This window comes from Halyomorpha halys, unplaced genomic scaffold (genome assembly GCF_000696795.3).
Source record: "Halyomorpha halys isolate HHAL.00 unplaced genomic scaffold, Hhal_1.1 Scaffold1653.1, whole genome shotgun sequence".
Taxonomy (NCBI): domain Eukaryota; kingdom Metazoa; phylum Arthropoda; class Insecta; order Hemiptera; family Pentatomidae; genus Halyomorpha; species Halyomorpha halys.
The window spans coordinates 190042-212381 of NW_027109677.1; the positions used below are offsets into that span (position 1 = coordinate 190042).

At 29.5% G+C, this 22340-nt stretch overlaps 1 protein-coding gene across 1 annotated transcript in view; it reads left to right on the forward strand.

Annotated features, from left to right (window-relative positions):
* gogo (golden goal) overlaps window positions 1-22340 on the forward strand; it is a gene marked incomplete at its 5' end in the record, with an annotated part of 228264 nt that overhangs the window by 189496 nt on the left and 16428 nt on the right. The window contains 2 exon segments of the mRNA XM_014435703.2: window positions 17401-17531; window positions 19036-19266. Of these exon segments, the coding sequence (XP_014291189.1) occupies window positions 17401-17531; window positions 19036-19266 (362 nt within the window).

Consider the following 22340-nt stretch of genomic DNA (forward strand, 5'->3'; position numbering starts at 1 on the left):
CTTTAGTCAATGTTAACATAGCGACACAGAATATGAGCATGTTATGAGCAAAATCCAAAATTAAAATTTATATTATTTTTTTCCAATATAATGTACTTAATTGTGTTTTTTTACATTTAATAAAAATTTATTTTTTTGGCCGTTATTTGTATTCAAATCGTTGTTTGAATTTGTTTGTTTATAACTAAATATCATAAATAGTGTTTTGTTTTTTTATAACTAAGTTATATTATATCTGTCTTCCTAATCCTAATTATCTCATACTTCTCTTTTCAAGTGAACCATAAAAAGCATTCAATATATAGTACAAGTTTCATTTAAATGTGATTTTTTTTTAGCGAGTGTCAAAACATTCAACATCTAAAAAATAAATAAACAGAAAAAAAGTCATAAATAAATGAAAACATAAATTAGTAGTAGTAGTAATATTGAAAACAAATATATAAGTTAATACTAAATAAATAAGTTAAAACCAAATATCCTCAGAGCTAATTACTGATTTGATCCTCAGAGCTAATTACTAATTGCTGTGGCTTTGAGATCTCTTGCGGCCAGTATCTGCACTTAAGCGCTTTTACTGTTATCGCACTCGTACTCCACTGGCTTTAATATGTGTAATGTGTTAGTGGGATCAGCCTTAAAGTCTCTTAGAGTCTTGCTTTGGCCTCAAAGCTTGAGAGAGGCTCCAGAATTTCTAACGGTGGTGTGTGGATATTTTAAATAAATAAAGCAAGGCTGTGATACGATTTTTATTTTTCAATACATTGTATAATAGAAGAAATATTAACAAAACTAGAAATAATATTGTTATAATATTTATATTAATATTAATGTCTACGTTTTTTATTAATTTATTCTCTGACTAAATCACAGCATTTGCAAATCATGCAAAACCAACGTCTTGGTCTTTTGAAAATAGGTTTTATAACACTTGAATTTTTTTTCTTTTTAACTGCATTCATGAGATACAATTCTTATCCACCATCACATATCCCTTTAATTCTGCTCGAAGGTAAAAACTGCTGTGGCTTTGAGATCTCTTGCGGCCAGTATCTGCACTTAAGCTCCTTTACTGTTATCGCACTCGTACTCCACTGGCTTTAATATCAGTAATGTGATAGTGGGATCAGCCTTAGACTCTCTTGGAGTCTTGCTTTGTCCTCAAAGCTTGAGAGAGGCTCCAGAGTTCATCGGGGCGGTGTGTGGATATTTTAAATAAATAAAGCAAGGCTGTTTTTTTCAATAAATTGTACAATAAGATAAATAGTAACACAACTAGAAATAATATTATTATAATATTTATATTAATATTAATGTCTACGTTTTTTATTAATTTATTTATCTCATTGATCAGCAAGTTAATCATTTGTCTTATATTTATTGAGATAATTTTTAATTTCTTAGAAAATGAGATTCGAGAGTTTAATAAATTTACGCCTTACATGAGCTTGTAATCTCGTTTAAAAATTAAAAAAATATTAATAACTACAAGACTTTATTCCAGTTACCAAGTGAGAACAAACATTACTGCTTAATAACCGGCAGCCTGTCAGAAATTGGCCGTTGTGCGTAACTCAATCAAAACTGTTTCCAAAGTATGAGAGAACTAATTACAGTTGCGTATTGTTTGAGTTGCTTTATTGGTAATGCTAGCGGTAGTTTGTAGTGAAATTTGACCAATGTTCTGACCACCTAGGTACCCTATTAATATTTTACGATAAGTTTGTTCTAGTTGCGATTTTATCATATCATCATAGAATGTCTTTACTGTTACTTGACTACTTATGAAATGTAAAACAAGAGAAATTATTTTGATTCGTAAAAATTTTTAATCTAAGTTTTCAACGAAAAATAAACGTTTAAGGTTCCCTGAGTTCAAACAACATAGTCTGGCAAAACTATTGTATTGTATATATGTATTGTATATATATGTGTAAAAACTCTAGCTGAAAAACAAAAACATAACAATTTTAAGATAGGGATAAGCCTCAGATGTTATAACAACTTCACTAATATCGATTTATCACAAGTACCATTTTATATCATCGATTTTTTTTTTATTGTTTCCTAAAACTATTTGAAGGATTTTTATTAAAATTGTACGTTCAATTAAATGGTTTTGAATATCAGCGACGTCTTCTCCTGATTGAAATAGTCTGAGGGAGCTTAAACACCAAATTAAAAAAATTAAATATCTGAAGTAATTCTAATTTTGTATATTTGAAATAATTAACCGTCTCTCAGTGATAGTAGTAATAAAAAAGAGCCCACTGTTAGTGAGATGGCGAAGATGTAACCTTATTAATTTAATTTTGTAGCGGACCCGCGGAATGATAACTCGACCTTCTCATTCTGGTTAGGATAGGGTTGTAAGTACATCAGATATTGCCAAGAAGGGATCGAACAAATAAATAGTTGTAATACAAAATGTATAAATGCCTAAAAGGAAATACTGGAAGATATTGATTGACCGTGTGTAAAGATGAAAGGAATATGGTCCGGGTGCGGTAAAAAAAAAAACTCAATAGTAGAATATACTATTTTATTGAGCCTCAAAAAAAAAAAACTCAATTGTAGAATATACTATTTTATTGAGCCCGGCAAAAAAAAAAACTCAATAGTAGAATATACTATTTTATTGAGCCAGTCAAAAAAAAAAACTCAATAGTAGAATATACTATTTTATTGAGCCAGTCAAAAAAAAAACTCAATAGTAGAATATACTATTTTATTGAGCCAAAATAGTAATAGTATATTCTACTATTGAGTTTTTTTTTTACCGCACCCGGACCATATTCCTTTCATCTAAAAGGAAATAATTTGATGATATAATAAAGTAAAGTAAATGTTTTTGTGTTTCGGTGGTTGGTATGACAATAGTCGAAACGTTTTAAAAAGAGTTATAATCCATAGTAATAATAATTTTTCACTTTATCTTAAAATTGAAATATATTAAACCATCATGAATGATAAAGAAGTTACTGTTTTGCAACAATTAAGAATTAATTTCAACTCAGAGTTGGTATTTAAATGAAAGTAAGATGCGCGTATCGCACCAGATTTGTTTTTATTGTGATACTATATATCATATCAACACCAAAAAAAAATCTAGAAGACTTCCCACCGCAAATATATTATATCATAGCTAGGCTAAAACGGAATGCTAGATTCAGTCACTAATAAAGAAAGATCAAAAATTTACAAGTTTAAAAAAAAATGGAAGATATAAAAAATTATTATTCTTTTTCAGGAATCTTTACGCTTTATTTTTTATGTCCCAAAACATTTTAGATTTTCAAATGGTTACAAATTAGTGAACTGGATTATATATATAGTTAATCTTAAATTAGTATCTAAATGTATACATGCATTTTTTTTATTCAAATGCAAAGTAAAATATGTTGATTGTAACTGTATGTTAATTGTGAATATCTTCTTAGAACTTGATAACGAGCACAAGAGCCCGAAACGTTGTTTGGATGACACAAGGAATAAGGAAGTAAAATAAAGGGTATAAATTCTTGTAAAGAAAAAAAATAAAGTTTTAACAAAAAAAAAATACCCTTTGGAACATAAGTTGTAGGATTACAACAGATTATTTATATTTAAAATTGTAGAATATTTTATCTATACATCTTTTTTTTTTTAATATTTGAGTTAAATATTAATATTATATAATACAATAACTATTACTACTTAAGCTACCAAAGAAAGATTTTTCCTAAAAACGATTAATTTGACATCTTGCTTAATCTATGACTTTTAGAGCTCATTTTGAATATTATAAGGCAATTGGAAAGGAAAGACCGAAACGAACGGTTGAATAAAACAAACAGAAGACCAGCCAAACTCCTGGAGCACTCCATCCTGATTGAGGTCAGGGTAGTTCCTAGCATCCGCAGATCATCCTCCAAATGAATTTTTTAACAATGGTTGGAAATCCTAAGAAAGTTTTCTTCTAAATACTGAATGAGGAGAGGTATCTGTCATACATACTTTCCTTCTAACCTTACCAAGAAAGTTTTGCAAAAGCTATTTCTTCTAAAAACGTCAGCACTTGAGAGTAAGGTGCCTGAACTCCAATTTATCTATTATGAAAAAGATTTAAAATAAAACATAACAATAACATTTTCTTTGCGGTTGATAGAATTCAGATTTAAAAAAAAAAAATCCAATTTAAATATCACTCATCCACTCCTTAACCATCCTAACCCATTAATTCTTAATCTTTCATCCTTAACAATTTCTGATAATCCTCCGAGGCGTCTGAAAAGAAGATGGCCACGGGACCTTCTAATTTAAATTAATGTTTGAAGTACCACCAATGGGTGGTTCCTTCCCAAGATTTTCAAGTGTATATGAAACATACTACATTTTTACCTATTGTATTATTTTGTACAGTTGTAAATGACATTAAATAAATAATTTAAAAAAATATATATCACTCATATATAATGATCCATTATATATTTAGTTCACCACCTATTTAGTTATTCGAATCTCTTCTACAGTTTCTGAATACATACACCAGGTATACGATGTATTCAGAACTCGAAACCATAGAGAACTTGAATTGAAATTTATTAATCGAAATAACTACTACTCCAAAAAAAATCACTATCTGTAGTAACCACTAGAACTGGCTCCCATAGATTTATATACCTAAGCTCAGTAATACTGAGTAAGAGTGAACGGAGAGGGAGTCAGTCTGTTTTCTATTTTATATATTTATTATTAGTGTTTTTTATAATTAAATACTAAAATAAAATTTAGAGTAACAAGAATTTTAATTGATTTAACCTTATTTTTTTTTTTTTATAAAAGTATTAGATATATAAAATTTTAGGTAATGTTTGTCCAGCCACATAAACACATAAGATAGTAATGAAAGCATTAATAATAAATATATAAGATGCAAATAGAAGGGCTACCTGTATAAAATAACAATATTTTATTTATAAATTAATGCCAATTTCTGATTATTATTATTATTTGTTATTAATGTATTCTGTACATTTCAGTGTTTAATAATTAGTTAAGAAAGTTCTCTTTTTTTTCCAAAAACTGTTGTTTAATTTTACTAACCTATGTATGGAATATACAGTAAGGCGAAGTATTGCGATTGTGAAAAATTTCGAATTCTAGTTTTCAATGGAAATATAAGTCTTGAGGTCACCTGAGTCCACAAAAACCTAGTCTCGCAAAATGTTTTGCGTGTCTGTGTTTGAACAGCCTAGTTTAAAAACTAAAAGTAGTACGAAATATAAATTGAATATTAAGATGGGTGAGTACACCTGGGATGTGACAGCAACTTTTTCGATTAAACTACTGAACGAAAGTGCCATTTGTAGGATTTGATTTCTAATATTCTTTCGATTTTCTCAAAAAGGACTACCGATTTTAATTATTAAACTTGTCATTTCAGTGTACAATGGAATGTTCTTTAATATCAAATAGGCCTTGCCATCATTGAATAGTATAAATGACGACAGTTAAAAAATCTTTCAAAATTACCATTAATTTTTTTTCCAAATAAATAACTATTCATTGTTCTCATTATTGAAGCATAAAAACAAAATATTAAAAAAAAATAATGAATAACAAAAGCAAGAGAAAAAATGAAAAATATAGGTGGGTTCGAAAAAAAAAAAAAACCCGAGACCAAACGATCTTTCTCGATTGTAAGCGAAAGTTTACGATTTTGTTACATTTCGTTGTATTTTTGGAAGGAAAAAGTTATTAGAAAAAGGTAATACTCATTATTTCATCTTCAAGAAACCTAAATTTTTTAGCAACAGAAAAATAAAAATATCTTGAACGCGAGCCCACTAATCTACTCGATATATATCAACAGCAAAAAAATATTGTAGTATTATGTGCACATATATAGTGTATATAAATGTATAATGTATATTGATATTTGTATATATGTGATATGGGTACATACTAGTTACAGCCTGACGGAGTGTATTTGTGTACTTGTATTAAGTGTACTTAATACTAACTACTCATGTAAATATTTATGCATGTATAAAAGGAGAATTAAGAGAAACAATAAATCTGTTTTTATGTCACCATCCTACGTTTCTGTTCTCAACCTTTTTTTTTTAAGCCCGTCGTCACATAACATATATATTTATACTTACATCTTCATAAAATTATATCATGGCAAATGCTGTTCAAAAATCGAACTGGATCAAACAAATGCAAACTAAGACAAGAAATAGAACTAATGAGAATTTATTTAGTAATGATATATTAATCAAGAATTGTTGTAACAAGTGAACAAAACCTCGCCTAAATATTCACCCTCATTATACATATATACATAGATAGGTGGGAGGAAAAGTTTCATCTTGTTTTATATTTTGCATTGTGTACTCATTAATGAGTTGCCGAAGCAAGGGTAGCTTTTGACAGCTAGTTAGTGGCTAGGCCTCACCGCCTACCGCCTACACCTTCTCTCTCCAGTGTTCCAGGAAGGATAACCTGTTTAAGGGAGTAACGCGGTTAGTGCGGGCCACCGCCAGGGTCCCATGTGGTCAACTCTCATTAGTTCTCGGTTACTCTTGAACAACGACCTTTATTTACAAAGGATACTCATCATTGAAAATGAAATATATATTCTTCCTCTTTGTTTGTTTCGCTTACGGGTCCCCCTTTTTTCCTTGAAGCTATGCCAAAGCGTAAGGTTCCACTTTGGCCTGCAACCCCACAGAACTCAGAAGATAAATGCGCTTTTTATTTCAGGAGGGAAATACGAAACAACAAATGATCCAGTTAAAAAGGGAGAAAAAGGTAACAATAATATTTTAAAACTTCAACTATAAAAATACTTTTTATAAGAAACGAAGTATAAAAAAAAAAGACTTCAAAGGTGCTCTAAAAATGATAAAATATATTTTTTAATTGCAGCGAGAGAGCTCGATAGATAAAGACTGGACCTCCTCCCTTTGGTCCCAGGTTCAAGTCTGGCTGTGACAGATAATTTATTTATTTTCAGCCATGGCTTCACTCCGAGTAGTGATTGGGCAATTTGATTAATTTTCCTGAAACTATTTACTGGAAAAAAAATTAAATTTCCTAAACTTTTTGGTTTTTCAGACAAAACCCTTCTTTCTTTGTTTAAGAAAAAATAATTAATGCAAAAAAAATTTTAATAAATATAAATCATAACTCCAACAATGGTTGACGGCAGTTGAACAGGTCAAAGCCCAAGAAATATAAATAATAAACTCTGGATATTTGACAATTGGTTTTAACCACCATCGTAGATCTCCATAGAATCCTAAAACAATATTAAAAAAAACCCTAAATGAGTCAAGCTGACACATTTGTTCATAAAAATTAATAAAATCAAGTATGATTTTCGCTATCTTCAAAAAATACTTGCTCTTTTCCACCTTCTAAACAATATTTTTTCTAAGGGCTATAAATTCTTATACATTATAGTTTCTTCAAAAATTAATAAAAACTCTTTTATTGATTAACTAAATGACCTTTGCCCATTTTCAAACCGAATTGATATAATAGTTGATAATTTTTCTATCGCATTTTATGTAATAATATAGTCATCTTGTTATTAATAGATAATGAACGGTAAGAAAAGTGAGATTTTATTCATTTCCACAGAAATTCTTTTCCTTTTTTCATTCTTATTTATCAGTATTTGTTTTTTCGTGTTTAATGTTATTACAAAATAAACCATTTTCTAAAATTAGATTAACATAAAAATCAAACAATTATTGCCAAGTAATACCCCTTAATAAAAATCAATATATATTCTAAAGAATTTGAATATTTTTTCGAAATTAAAAAGAGAAATAATTTTTAATATAGATAGTAATTTCAGACACAGTTGGAAGGGAAAATACCATAAGCTGTCAAAAACCTTACTCCCAATTCTTCTATCCTGAATAGAGAATCAACTGAATTCAGGTAATGTCGGGAGTCACTTAGTAATCTGGATGAACCATTCCAGAGTACGATTTTTTCAAATAACCTATTCTTAATGCACCTCTCTAATTCAGAAAACCATTTCGGGGTACATCTAATCTCTTTTACTTTCCTTGAAAGTCATGTGGACTTTTATTTATAAGTTGGCATTGTTTTTTTTATTAAGTAAACAAACTTAGTATATACTTGGTGGACGGTAAGAAAAAAACCACTCGGTATATCCACCCACAATTCTTTTACTCTCCTGAACAGAGAATCCACCGACTACAAGTAGTGTCGGGAATCACTGAGTGATCTGGGTGAATAACACCAGAGTACGGTTCATTGAATGGTTTCTAGATTCACTTTTGGAGCCATTGAGCTCTTTACTTTACGCTGTACTAACTTTAATAATTATTGGAGTTTTTTTTCATTACCACCGGACTTTATCCTGCCAAATTCTTCTCTTTCAGTATGCCATTGAACTTCTCAAAAATGTTTTCTAATTATTAAGCATTTTCTAATATATTTGAATTTAATGAGTTTCACTGTATAACCGACGTGCCCGCCTTCTCAGACCAATAGGAAAGTATAAAAATCGACACATATTTAGTATAATAAACATCTTTTTATGAAAATTGTTAGCAGAATTGAAATAATCTAATATTCGTAATTGGATATAAATGAGGTTTACCATAGAAGTCATGACAAACTTTAGTTATCCATACTTACATGAGAAATGTATCATTCAGTTTCTACCATTGTCGGTCTCAAGATCAAATGTACTCCGAGGAAGTGCAGATATGGAATTGAGTCAGTAAGATTGGGTTCAAAGAATTCCAGAGAGGGCGCGAGGCTTAACACGATCAGGAAGCTGTGAGACAGGCATTTACACACGTCATTTCTTTCCGAAGGATGGAAATCCAGTTTTGTTCCAGAGCGGGAAAGATGGCATTTCTTGCCGATACCAGTAGGATCTATACCGTCACTTTTTTATATTCACTCATAGAGATCTTCTTTGACTATAGTCATTCTAAATGTAATAAGGAAATATTTAAAAAAAAAACTATTAATGTTCTTTAAATAGGGAAAATTGTCGGTTTTTATCAAGTTAAACTTAAGACATTAATCTATTATAAAGATTCTTTAGGAGTATGTAGAAATTAGCTTCTCTAAGAGTTATAATGCAAAAAATTTAAATTTTATTAAGGGAAATTTTTTTGGCAAAATAATGTTAACCATCTTGTGGGTCACTAGTAAATTAAATAATTTTATATAAAGGCAATGAGCAACAAACTGAATGGACTTGAGCGTGTTGTTTCAAAGGGCTTACAAGGGGAGTTAGTAAGGGTGTAAAATGAAAAAATCCTTATTCCAAGAAATCGATTATTTAATGCAGCGTTATTACATTGATTATTTAAATTTTTTTTAACTTAATTTAAATCATCCTAATATGCAATTATGTGCATCTATACTTGAATACGTGTTTATACTTGTATTTTCCAAACTCGTCCAATTCTCCCGTGCCTCTGACTCTGGAATTTCCAATAAGATGGGGTCAATTTATTTCTGCATTCTGATAGCAAATGAACTTTTAAGAATAATTCATATTGGGCTCTTTTTTTGGTTGGACGTTTTCCAAAAAAAAAACCGAATGAGTTTTTGTACCTGAGTTTTTACACCTAACCAGAAATATGGAAAAATATAGAGACAAAATCGTTTCAGAATTTAATTTCTCATTATAACTCGTCATCATTATTAAGACATTTATTTGAGTATTCTCGGATTGTTGAGAAAACTCGAATTATGACGATGGATTTATGAAAAACTTTTACACAACTTATATTGGAAAATCTCAAGACCACCTAACTGGTCATAATTATTTTAAATGATCAAAATCATTAATTGATCGCGAATTTCAGTTATTATTTTGAAAAAAATGGTCTGTCATATTAAAATTCACTGGAATAATTTTTTTTTAAATTTAGATCTTTCATAACGTTGAAAAATACATACAAATAATTTGAAAAACACAGTATTTTATTGAGGAAGAGAAAACAGAATGCTGATTACATCGCCCGATGTCAATATCACAGAACACAGAGAGAAAAAGCAAATACTCATTAAATCTAGACCCTTTAACAAACGAAATGTGTCAGTTAATTACAAAGTTAATTAAAAATCCTAATAAAAATGATGAAAATAAACGACTCAAATTGTTTGGAAGTAATAGACCATCTATACTGTGAATATATCAACTATTGACCGAACTTTTTTTTTTTTTGTATTTTATTCTTTTTCCACATTGGCTTATTCTAAACAACAGTCTTAATTCACTATGTAATTTTCAAATATTTGACTTATAAAAAAAGTACCTAGAAGATTATATAAAACATATTACTATATAACTATAAATAAGTATTATAATGAAAACAAATTATAACCAATAATGATATGATTGGTACATCCAAATAAATAAAATGTAATATAATTCATAAAGTAATTTTCTGTTATAAACAACCTTATTATGGTTTATAATACATAAAAATACCTATATTATAAATTTCCAGTGTAAAAACGAGGTATCACATTTTCCTAAATGTTCCGAAGAACATAATTTACTTTGGAATTCTTCAGTACTCTTAAAAACAGCATAAATTGTAAGAAAAAAAAAGTTATATATTTCTCTAGGGTGTAGAATCTAGTGCATGATTCAAATATTTTAAAAAAATAATATAAAACACTGCGATAAAAATGGTTTGAAATTTCATAATTCTAGTGAAAAAGGAGAAAAACGAAATATATTAATGTTCTTTGAGTATGCGATTAGGTATTCTACGCACTGACCATTAAAATAAATCGAGCATTAAGATTTGATTCTATTCCAATCTACTGGGTTTTTTTTCCCTTTACGCATATTCTTGATTATTTATAACTATTGGATTTATAATTATAAGGTTCTAAAGGGACATTTCTCAGAATAAAGAAAAAAAATATTATTTATATTCTATTAATAACTATAATGTACCAATAATATATGTATAACACTGATATACTGTATATATATACTTATGTAAAAGTGAATATACATATTAATTATTCTTTCTTGTTAATTATCCGTACTTTATTTTTGTTTTTTCTTTTTCGTTTTATTTTATTAAACGTTAGTTACCTAATTATTTATGATCTGATAGATGGTATAATTTTTTTGGTTTACTTTTAATTTATTTATTTGACATCCTTCATGCAAAGCATGTCTATAATATTAATTGAAACGTTGTTAACGTACAAACATTTTTAATTTTTTTCTTTTGGTTAATTAGTATTATCACACTTTTTTTTTCATTTTATTATTATTAGATATATGTTATGATATTTAATGATTTCTATATGTTTAAGTTTTAAATTCCTATTTTACTCTAGGATACTAAAGTTAATTGTCAATGCCTGTTTTATTATTCTAAAGAGACCTGTCCCAGAATAAATAAAATAAAAAAAACACGTGTAGTGTAATTAATTATCAATGAAATAAGTAATTCATTGCCATTCTGACCAAATCATAAGTGTACATGTAACACTTTCTTATACGAGACCATTATGATGTAAAAAATGTATTCTAAATTTGACTATTATTAGTAATTCATGAGGAGAAGATGGTTGGGGGTGCGGTCAATGAAACACAAATAAGTATACTTATTTGTGTTTCATTGACCGCACCCCCAACCATCTTCTCCTCATTTATCATCCACGGTCAACTATCTCTCATAATTATTAGTAATTCAATTTAGGAGATATAACTTCAAAAAAAAAAGAAGAAGAAATCTTTTGGGTCAGTTTAAAACAATTCGTTCCACTTCGATTTCATAAAGGAATTCCATTCTAGGAAGAAACTTTTTAATAAGGAACCTAGACGTGACTGGACTTCCTCTTCACTACCAAAACAACCTTACTGACATTAGAATTTTTATTCCATAGACAACAATATTTCCATTTTATATGTAAACAGGATTTCATCATAGAGAAACAGTTCTGCGATATTTTCATTTTATCATAAAAAAAAAAAAAAATTCATTAACTTAATACAAATCCACATAGAAAAAACTGAATTGGTCTATTTTCATCCAAAATGATATTTTTGATTCTAATTTAATGCTCCATAATTCAATATGCCCAATAAGGTACTCCAATTAATGTTTAATAGTGTATGAAATATTTTATGAATACAGTGTAATCTGGGAAATCTAAACTTCGGTACTCTGAACACTCCAGTAATCCGAACTGGCATAAACAAAAAAAGTTACTTTTCAGAAAAATCAGCATCCCGTTATTATAATCACCATAAAAATCTAAACTGGAAATGTTTAGATCGGATAATTTAATTCTTCTGGAAATGTTAATAATATATTTTGTTGGAATTAGAAATACATAATGTATATTGCATAACCTATTTGATTCTACCTAATTAAAACTAATTTAATTAATTAATTAATTACCACCCCTTCTTTTCTCCATTCTCCTTACCCACGTTAATAGTTAGGTTCACCATATATTATTATTGTTGTTTTCAAAATATTTTTTTTTTGTTCTTCAATTCATTTCTTTTGTTAAACTTTACTTATATTTTGCCTCTTTATCAATTATTATGGTTACAAATATTTTATTTCTCTCAATTTTCTTTTTCTTTCCATATTTCAGTTTTTAAATTATTAATAACTAATATACTCATACTTCTTTGCATTATATAACTTCATTTTTATTTTATTTCCTTAATTATGTTATTTTACCTACTTATTCAGTTACCTATGTATACATTTTATTTTCCACTCTTCTCATCACTTCATTTTATTAATTCCATTCTGTAAAATTATTCATTTTATGTCATTCTGTTTATATTTTATTTTTTATTTTCTATATTAATTGGCAGTTATCTTATTGTGTTCTTAGCCCAGATGAAGGTTAAAAACTCTAGCCGAAACGTTGGCACGATTAAATAAGTTACATCAACTTATTTGTGTTTCATTTTGACCGCACTCCCAACCATCGTCTCCTCGTACAAGTCATCCACGGTCAACTATATCTCATAATTAATAATTAACAATTAAAAATTAAATTAATTGTAGAAATAAATCACGTTTTAAATAAATTCATGCAAAGAGTATTTTTTATTTTCAATTATACTTGTTTTCACTTATGAATGAGCAATCTTACAGTTTTAACAAATTAAATTATCACTTAGCATTACTGGGGATGTAAAAGAAAATAATTTAAACAAAAAAAAATTATCATGAGAGATAGTTGACCGTGGATGACTTATACGATGAGAGGAGGCTGGGGGGTGCGGTAAAAATAAAACACAAATAAGTTGAAGTAACTTATTTAATTGTGCCGACGTTTCGGCCAGAATTTCTAGCCAAAAAAAAAAATTATTTTTTAAAAATTCAAACTCAAATTTTCTATGAAATGTGTAAGAAAAATTAAATAAATTAAGATATTTATATATATTCATATTTTGTAAGTTATTTAGACCACTTTTCCTGATAATTTCTTTAATCCGTACTTTATATGATAATTGCTCTGTATATTCTTTTTTTTTTATTAAAATACAGTTGAACCTCACTAATTCAACTAATTGTGTAGCATTTAAAGCAGCACCCATAGAAATTTGTAGGAATTTAATTATGTGCTGTCCACCCCCTCTTCCGACTTGGTGGTGCAAAGGGAGTCCGAATAATTTCGATACTCCGAAAATATTTGAAAATACGGTTGCTTAAATATGTATTTTGAGTTAATTTGATTGTGCGTTTGCCTGTCAGGAAGGATAAGTAAAAATAGTTCTAACAGTAAAACGCATATTACATAAATATGCGTTATTGGAACCTCCCACGGGCCTCCGTGTTGTGGGAACCACTGATTTTCAGAATGTAAAAATATAATTTTAAAAAGCCTCAGTTATTTTATTTTTTTACGTAATCTTCGTTTCATGGCTCTCGCTAATTTATCTTGCCTCCTCTTAAGTATAGGTATGTCGCTGTTCCAGTTCAACAGCTTAACATCTCAAAAATTGTTATTTTGAGAAAGGTATGTAATCTTAGTAATAAGGGTAGGATCTATACAGTAAAACACAGAATCATGGTAAAACATATATCATAGAATCTAAGTAAAAGAAAAATATTTCCAGATATTATAGTTTTGAACTGTAAAGATCTTTTACACTTATTTCTAAGATCACATGAATATCCGAAAATAACCATTTTTTGAATCTTTCAACGTACTTAAATGCAATTTCAAAAGCTTCTCAGCGGTTCCTTTGTGGTTTTTTTATCTAAAAATAATTTTTAGATTTTCTGAATGTTCCTCTAACCGATATTTTTTAAAGGGAGTGTTTTAATTTATTTAGAACATTTAATATTTACAATGAGGTGTTATTAGTTTATTGTAGATTAATATGCGGAGATTTGTGCCTAAATAAATACGTATTTTGTTTATTTACTGACCACTCTCCACCCTCCCCCCCCCCCTCCCCGACCATTTTCTATTCATTAAACATTTGATTTGAATTCACTGGTTCGTTGTTCCAGGAATTGGAGTCAGAAAGGTTTTTACATTACTCGGAGATTAAAACTTACGACAGTCGTACAAGCAAGGTTTTACTAGCATTTTGTTTTCCTTTTCTTGAGAAGTAATGCTTTGGCATTGCTATATATAAGAAATAATATAATTTAATAATAAAATTTAAAAATCATAAATGTAAGTAGTCAACTTCCCATATTAATTACTATTATATAACTATAATATTATGTATAAGAACAGAAATTGATTTATTCAGGAACGGAGGAACGAAAGTGATTAAAATAGACTTAATAGAAATTTCTAGTTAATTACATCAAGGTAAAATAATAGCATCAAAGCATCCTGTTTTCATGAATAAATTCTTAAAATAAAATTCAATTACAATATCAAAGCTAATGAATCAATATCGCCTTTCTCATAATAAAGCTAACTGATAAACGAAATATTTGTTTGTAAATTTATTTGCAATTACCAGGTCTTTACATAATTAATTATGACATTTCGTATTTATCCGTTATAGAAATATTTTTTATAAGTTCTTCGCCAAAAAAAAGTTAAGGTTACTTCAAAAATAAAATAAGTAAATACTTTTAATATCATGGTCACCGTGGGTGCTTAGTATGTGAACATCATGGACCAAACGAATTGAACAAATATAACTAATATAATCAAACAAATAACTAATATAATCAAACAAATATAACTTTTAAGTTGACCTCGATTGTTGTGATGGATAGTATCTCCTTTTAATTACTACAATAGATAAACATGATAACAATCAGTCTTGTGATAACTGAGCTTACTTGATTAAAGACTTATCGCTGGTTTCGAGGTATCTCTCATAATTGTAAAGATTATATTTTTACTTTGAAGGTATAGTACTCCGTATCTATGTTATATTAATCTCGCATTATTACTCATCTTTCACTTATCGTTCTTATTTGTTTTATTACTCCCATCCTGGTCATTTGTGACATACGAGGAGGGTATCTAGAATCTAGAAGTGGGGGGTCAAGTTTTCCGTTTCGTGAGACCACCGCGAAATGAAAAACTATTTTTTCAGCAGCTCTTCTGTTCTCAAGACCACTTCATAGAATCATATCAATGTATAATCAAGTTATCTTTAATACTAGCTAGGTCTTGTCATCATTAAAATAGTTTAACGGGGCTTAAATCCCGCATTTTCCAGAAAAGTTCCCTGAAGTACCTTAAATTTTTTTATTTGAAATAAATAACCAGTTCCTAGTGTTAGCTATTGTAAATGAATGAATAAAAAATGTGTTAGAATTTTATGAATAATTAAGCGAATAATAGAGACAAGAGTTCGAATAGGAAAAGCTTTTTTTTTTTAAAAAGCTGAATTTAAAAAAAAAAAAAAAAAACCATCTCTCCCGATTGCATTACGGCTTCGTTATATTTTGTTAAACGGTTGTATTCCAAGCGGAAACAAACTATATACACCTCAAACAAATACGAATTACCTATTATCCCATCAGAAAAATAAAAAAATGTTCAACATTTTTGCCTTCCCAAAGTTTAAGATTATTTTTTTTTTAATCTTCAACACAAGTCTACTTATATACACAACACTTGAGGACGTTATTAAGGTAGTAAGTGAAAGTTGTGTGATGCGCACTATACCAGTTTTTATTTAACTACTTTCGCTTTTCCCGAAGGTATAGATGATTTCCTAAACCGGTTCTAAGGAGAATCACTATGCTTTAAAAAAAAAAAAAAAAAAATATGCGGTGCGAAATGTATTTTCAAACTGCTCTCTTGTAAACTTAAGGAAATGTGATATAGTTTCATATGTATTTTACAACCAAAGTAAAGACAAATAAAGCACACATAGTACACAAATAAATTCTAACCATCAATAATAAACCTCAGAAATTACTAGAAACTATCAGTATAGATTTAGGTGCAAACAACCACTTATTAGCTAAATATGTAATTTATTTAAATTAAAATATTTTTCAAATGAATATTGAAATAGAAATTAGGTCACAAAGTTGTAATTCACGAGTATAGTATTGATTAGAAAAAGGGGGCATGAGTCTATTGACTGGTAAGGGTTATATAAATTTGATAGAACTGTTGTCATGGAGACAAGTTAGGAAAAAGGAAGGGTCACTTAAAATGTCATACAGAATTGCCCAGCTACAAAGTGATACATGTTTAAATATGCATTATACACACACATATAATGTTCATTTCATATTAAGGATTCCTTCTCAAATTTATCGATTTATTAATTTAAATAGCATAATTCTAATCAGTTTTGTAACCAAAAAAATTATTAAAATACAAACAATAAAATTGTTATTTTTTTAAAAAACTACTTCATTAGTACTATTAAAAATCATTGAAATAATAAAATGCATTAAATCTAGTTGAATATGGCATTGCAAAGACAGCACCCAGTAGTGGAATCTTCTGGTAATCGATAGAATAGCATTGTTTCGCATGAATACTCTCATCGAACTCCTGATCAGACTCCGAAGATTTGTAATTTGTAATTTATCGATAAAATATTTGTAATTCATGCGAATGTGTGTTGCATCGTGAACGAAAGTAGATGAGGAGGATCCCGCTAGAAACGTAGGGTGGTGAGTTCGTTATTAGTCTTAGCAATTTGGATAAAAAGGCTTATAATTCTGAATTTGTATTTTTAGTCGATCAAATAAACGCTAAACGCATTGTCATAATGAAAAATGATCAAAACAATATTTATTTATAGTTTGAATTGTATCAAATATAGGAAACAACGCATGTAACAGATGCACCCCTATACAATTTATGGCGCCCAATAATCTACCCGCTACTTGACATTGAAAGAACAATATTTTTCTGAACCATACCATACATCATACTGATGCATAATGCATATTGCAGACTGGGAGACCGGAGGATGGGGAGAGTGGGGTCCATGGACGCCATGCACCAGCACCTGCAGCGGTGGCACCAGGAACCGCTACAGATTCTGCGACTCACCCCCCGCCAGATATGGAGCCAAATTCTGTCCCGTGAGTATTAGTGCCATAGTTAATCCTATAATATATATCCGTAATATAAATTCACCTGCACTAAGTAACAAAAGTAAAGTGGATTCGTGCCAATATGTTAAATATCCTCAGATTAATTATATATCCTAGATAATATATCTGCTAAATGGGAAAAATTTTGAATGTAAAGTATTGAATCCTACTATTTTTTTATTTTTATTTTAATTATTCTTTATGCACTAAAGAATTATTATAAGAATTTAATAGAAATTGAGAGGAAAATTTGATAAACCCAATTTGTTTTTTGCAGTTTTAATATTAAATAATTTGAGTATAAACTTACAAATAAATTTTTTTAACTTACTCAGTAACCTGGAAGACAAACTAGATAAAAATTAAAATGCGGTAGTGGCTTATAAAATTAACTGGACTGTTCCGAAATATATTATAGGGTAAGTGGGCAGTACATAAAAGACAATATTCATCAACATACTAATGGTTGCAAGAATAAAAATAATCCTACTATAATTTAAAAAGTGCGGTAGTCCATCACCATAAGGGATAAGAGCATAACTTTGATTTTCAGGACGTTAAATTAGTATTTGAAGAGAAGAGTTTAGTTTAAGTAGAAATTATTTGGAAACGATAAAAATCACTGAAAATAAAAATAATCTAATAAATTATAAAAAAGATACAAGAACTTTCCGTTTAACATATACCCAATACCCAAATAAATTGATTAAATTAAAACTGCACTTCCATTTCGCGAAAAAAATAATAGTTAAATAATAAATACAACAGAGTGCACTTGCAAAGCATTAATAGACAAATATTGCTAGACAAGAAACAAAATGACAACCCACATAATATTTTCCTGGAGATTAAAAATAAATTAATTCTTTTTTTTTTCAATTTAGTTTAAAAAAATAATAATAAATTTTGCCCAAACATGAAAAGTTTCTTAGTTATTAAAATTTTAACAAAGCCTTTCGTTAAAAAAAATATTATGTATAATATTCATTTATATAACCTCTATAATATTGTACATATAACCTCCCCCCTCAAAAAAAAAAAAATACGCAAAAGGTCAGTTAGGAAAAAAATAAAATAAATTGTAAAAAATACTTCCAGGAACTGTTAGATGAAAGTACATTTTAATGTAACTGGAGCTAAGAGAAATATTTTTGAAAATGGACAAAAGGAAGGGTCGAAGTGTTACAGAAATGTGGAATATATATAATATTTTCTTTATTATTTTATAGTTTTGTATTAAAAATGTGGGTTTAATCAAAGAGTATTTTTTTCTCGATCATTTTGATTGATATTTATAAATTAAGCATTAAGTTTAATTTAAAATTAGGATCGAACTAGCTTTCATTTATACACGATAAATTATAATTTCAAATAATAAGGTTAGTTCTCGTTTACGATTTAGATATTTATGTGGCAGATGCGTCAGGTATACTATAACGCTTAGCGCAATCAAGTAGCTTCTAATCTACTATTATCCTATTTCTTCTAACAGGGACACGCTCTGGAAACAGAAGAGTGCGGGACGAGCGCCGGTGGCTGGGAGTGCCGCTACTATCAGGACAGCGGGGCCGGGCAGGTGCCCGCGGACAGACCCGAGGTGAAGGCCGAAATTGGGCCAGGGTGCCGTTGTGGTTGTATAGTGCATCTAGGAACTGGCAAGTCCAGGAGGCTCATCGCAGCGTCCTCCCACTCCTGTCCAGGCAGGACTTTCTGGAGTATCCAGGTAAATGGAGGAAAAGGAGATAATCCAATATCAAATAAGTAAATAATCCACCTCATCAAACTCCTAGTTTATCCAGTTTTAATTTTTTTTTTTATTATTTCTTAATTCGCCAGTTTAAGCATAACTACTTTCATCGTAAACCAATGAATTATTTTTTGGTAATTTTCTCTCCTGAACATCTCTGCTACATTTGACTTAATTTGGATAAGCGTATATATAGGAATGCTCATACAAGACTGAAGAGACAAAAACCTGCGTGTAATATAGTAAGTATTGTAACACCGGCAGTTTCAACACTTACTGTAGAAAGTCCCAAGCTTCCAATTAATTATAAAAGACTGATTTACAAGACTATAATTAGGCCTATTTTGACTTTCGGAGTTGGACTTTAGTGTGCCACTAAAACCATCGGATCCTCTCGTATTCAAGAGATCAAGGGATCCTCAGAATCCCAAATCCTTCCTAAAATCCCACATTTCCCTTATCTACTCACAAACAAAATCATCCACTACCACCTTAATGTTCCATATGCACACCAACTAGACCGACCAGACATCAATCTTTCTATAATAAACTCCGTAACCACATAAACTCACTATTTCTAAAACAGTCTTTTAACTCTGAAATCTAATCCTAATTCTGAAAGGAAACTGGCCTCGAGACTGTTTGATGTAGAAATGTTATGCCAGACGTTAAAAGTCACTTTTTCGTCTCTTCAAGGTGGCAGATTATGAATTACATTTTACCAGCATGCATTTCTGCAGCTCTCGATTTATTATAATATATTAATCGTATAAATAAATAAAATTTGACTCATAAACTAAAAAGAAAGATATTTAAGAAAGAAAACAAACAGTATAATAAAACTGTATTCTTTCTACTGTAAACTAGGTGACATGTTGTTTATGCCGTACCATTTATCATATCTTTCGAAAAATTCTCTAAACAAAACCTTCTACTATAGAATGCTGTGTATAGTGTATATTTTTTTTTTATCACTTCTTTGAAAATAGTGTTTCTCGTAATCTAAATCATGTATTTAGATTTTTGGTGTTATTCTCGTATGATACACGTCCTTTCATTGAACTGATATTTTTTTATGCATTATTTCTCCAACAAAATTTTTACTGGGGGGCTTCAGTTTATCTTATTAATAAATAAAGGAACTACACAACTTAGAATTAATGTTTCATTATTTAAAAAAAAAGTTTTGCGGGTGGAGTAATGCTTAAATAATAACTAAGCCCATTACGCTTCACTATATATTTAAATTAGATGATCATTTTTGGGAAAGTAAAACACTGAAGTTCCAAAATAACTTTTAAAAAAAAAATAATAACTTTATTGTTATCGGATGTCTGGATGGTTTAATGATAATTTGAATATTGTCTTGCGGGAATAACATACTATATATACTACTTTCTTATTAAAGTTGAACCCTATACATCGAACTCAAATATCGTAAAGCTTTGTAAAATATTTATTTATCGAAAATTGTCTAAATAAAATATATATTTTGTAACGTTTGCATTTAAGTGAATAGGATAACTATGTAAATGTGATTATTATATGAATAAAAAGATATCTTGGAGTATTTCAAAAATTTAAATTTGGAAAAGACAGGCAGAATATTTATGAAAAAAGACTACTTAATGATTTCGGGGAAATTAAATATCGAGGTTATGACCTTTAATCTTCGTTCTCTGAATCCCTTTCTTAACTTTAAGGGCAAGATTTTTGTTTAAATTCGGTAATACTTTTCTTTTTTTAAGCTGAGAAAAATAGGCCCTATGCGGAAATAATAAAACATGGACGAGAAGTTCAAAGTAATGAAGCAGTTAGGAAGTTGAAATAAGGATAAAGACGTTTGAAAAAAATATATGAACAATTTCAAAAATTGTTATAAGATTATTAAAACTTCTGTATAATATTATTAAACAAGTATGAACATATTTTCATATGTTTTTTTTTTGTTTTTTTGTTTGTTATAAAACCGGCCAAGAAGCACCGCGGCCTCAGAGGGCCTATTGTACGCTGTCCCTCCTCTCCTCAAAACAGGCCAATTGCCTTTGCAAATCTGGACACTATAAAGGATCCACTGTTTCGCAAAGTTTGGGATCCAAGATACGATCCTTACCAAAGATGAGGAATCGTGTTCTTGCCACTGCATCACATTTGCACATGATGTGGTAAACAGTCTCTTCCTCCTTCCTGCAGAACCTGCAGATAGGGGACTCTATCAGTCTCATTTTATAGAGATGCTTGTTTAACTGACAGTGTCCTGTGTATAGTCCTGTCACCCATCTAAGGATACTCCTATCCGTATTAAGTAGGCAATTGCTTCTTTTCGGGCAGGATTCTTTGAGGAACATTTTTGATTGTTCCATCCCTCTGGTATTTCTCCAGTGTAACCCAGCCTTGCTCTCAGCGATCTTTTTTATATGCCTTTTCGCATGGCTGAGACTAATTCCACATATGGGGTCAGGTGTGAGAGGGACATACTCAGATCCTTTCCTTGCTAGGTAGTCTGCTCTCTCATTTCCTTTAATGCCTTTATGTCTAGGCACCCATTCCACGCACACCTTGTTGGCCAGGGAGAGAGAGTTCAAGTTAACCTTACACTCCTCCACCAATTTGGAGCGGGTTGCGTAGTTATCCAGCGCATAGATGGCCGCTTGACTATTCGTTTTTTTTCATTTGTTAGATGAGCAAAACATTAATGAGGACATCCCTTATATATTCCTAATATAGTTTATACATGTGTATATATAAATATGTTAGGGAATCCCTCATGTATAAATATTTTATATTTTCGATTATGAATGTATCTTGCTTTGCTCAGCCCTGATGAAAGCCTGCAACTTAGGCCAAAACGACTGCAAAAAAGCTGTATTATGGCTTACCATATATTACTTTCTTGACCAGAATTATTTGCTTGTTGAAGTCATGTTAATAAAACTAAATAAATTTGTTCATTAGCTTAATTAATTAAGACAGCATTACGATTTTTAATTCCCCTATGTGTAACTTGAATGAAAAAAAGGTTCACTATGCACTAACATTAATAATACAAG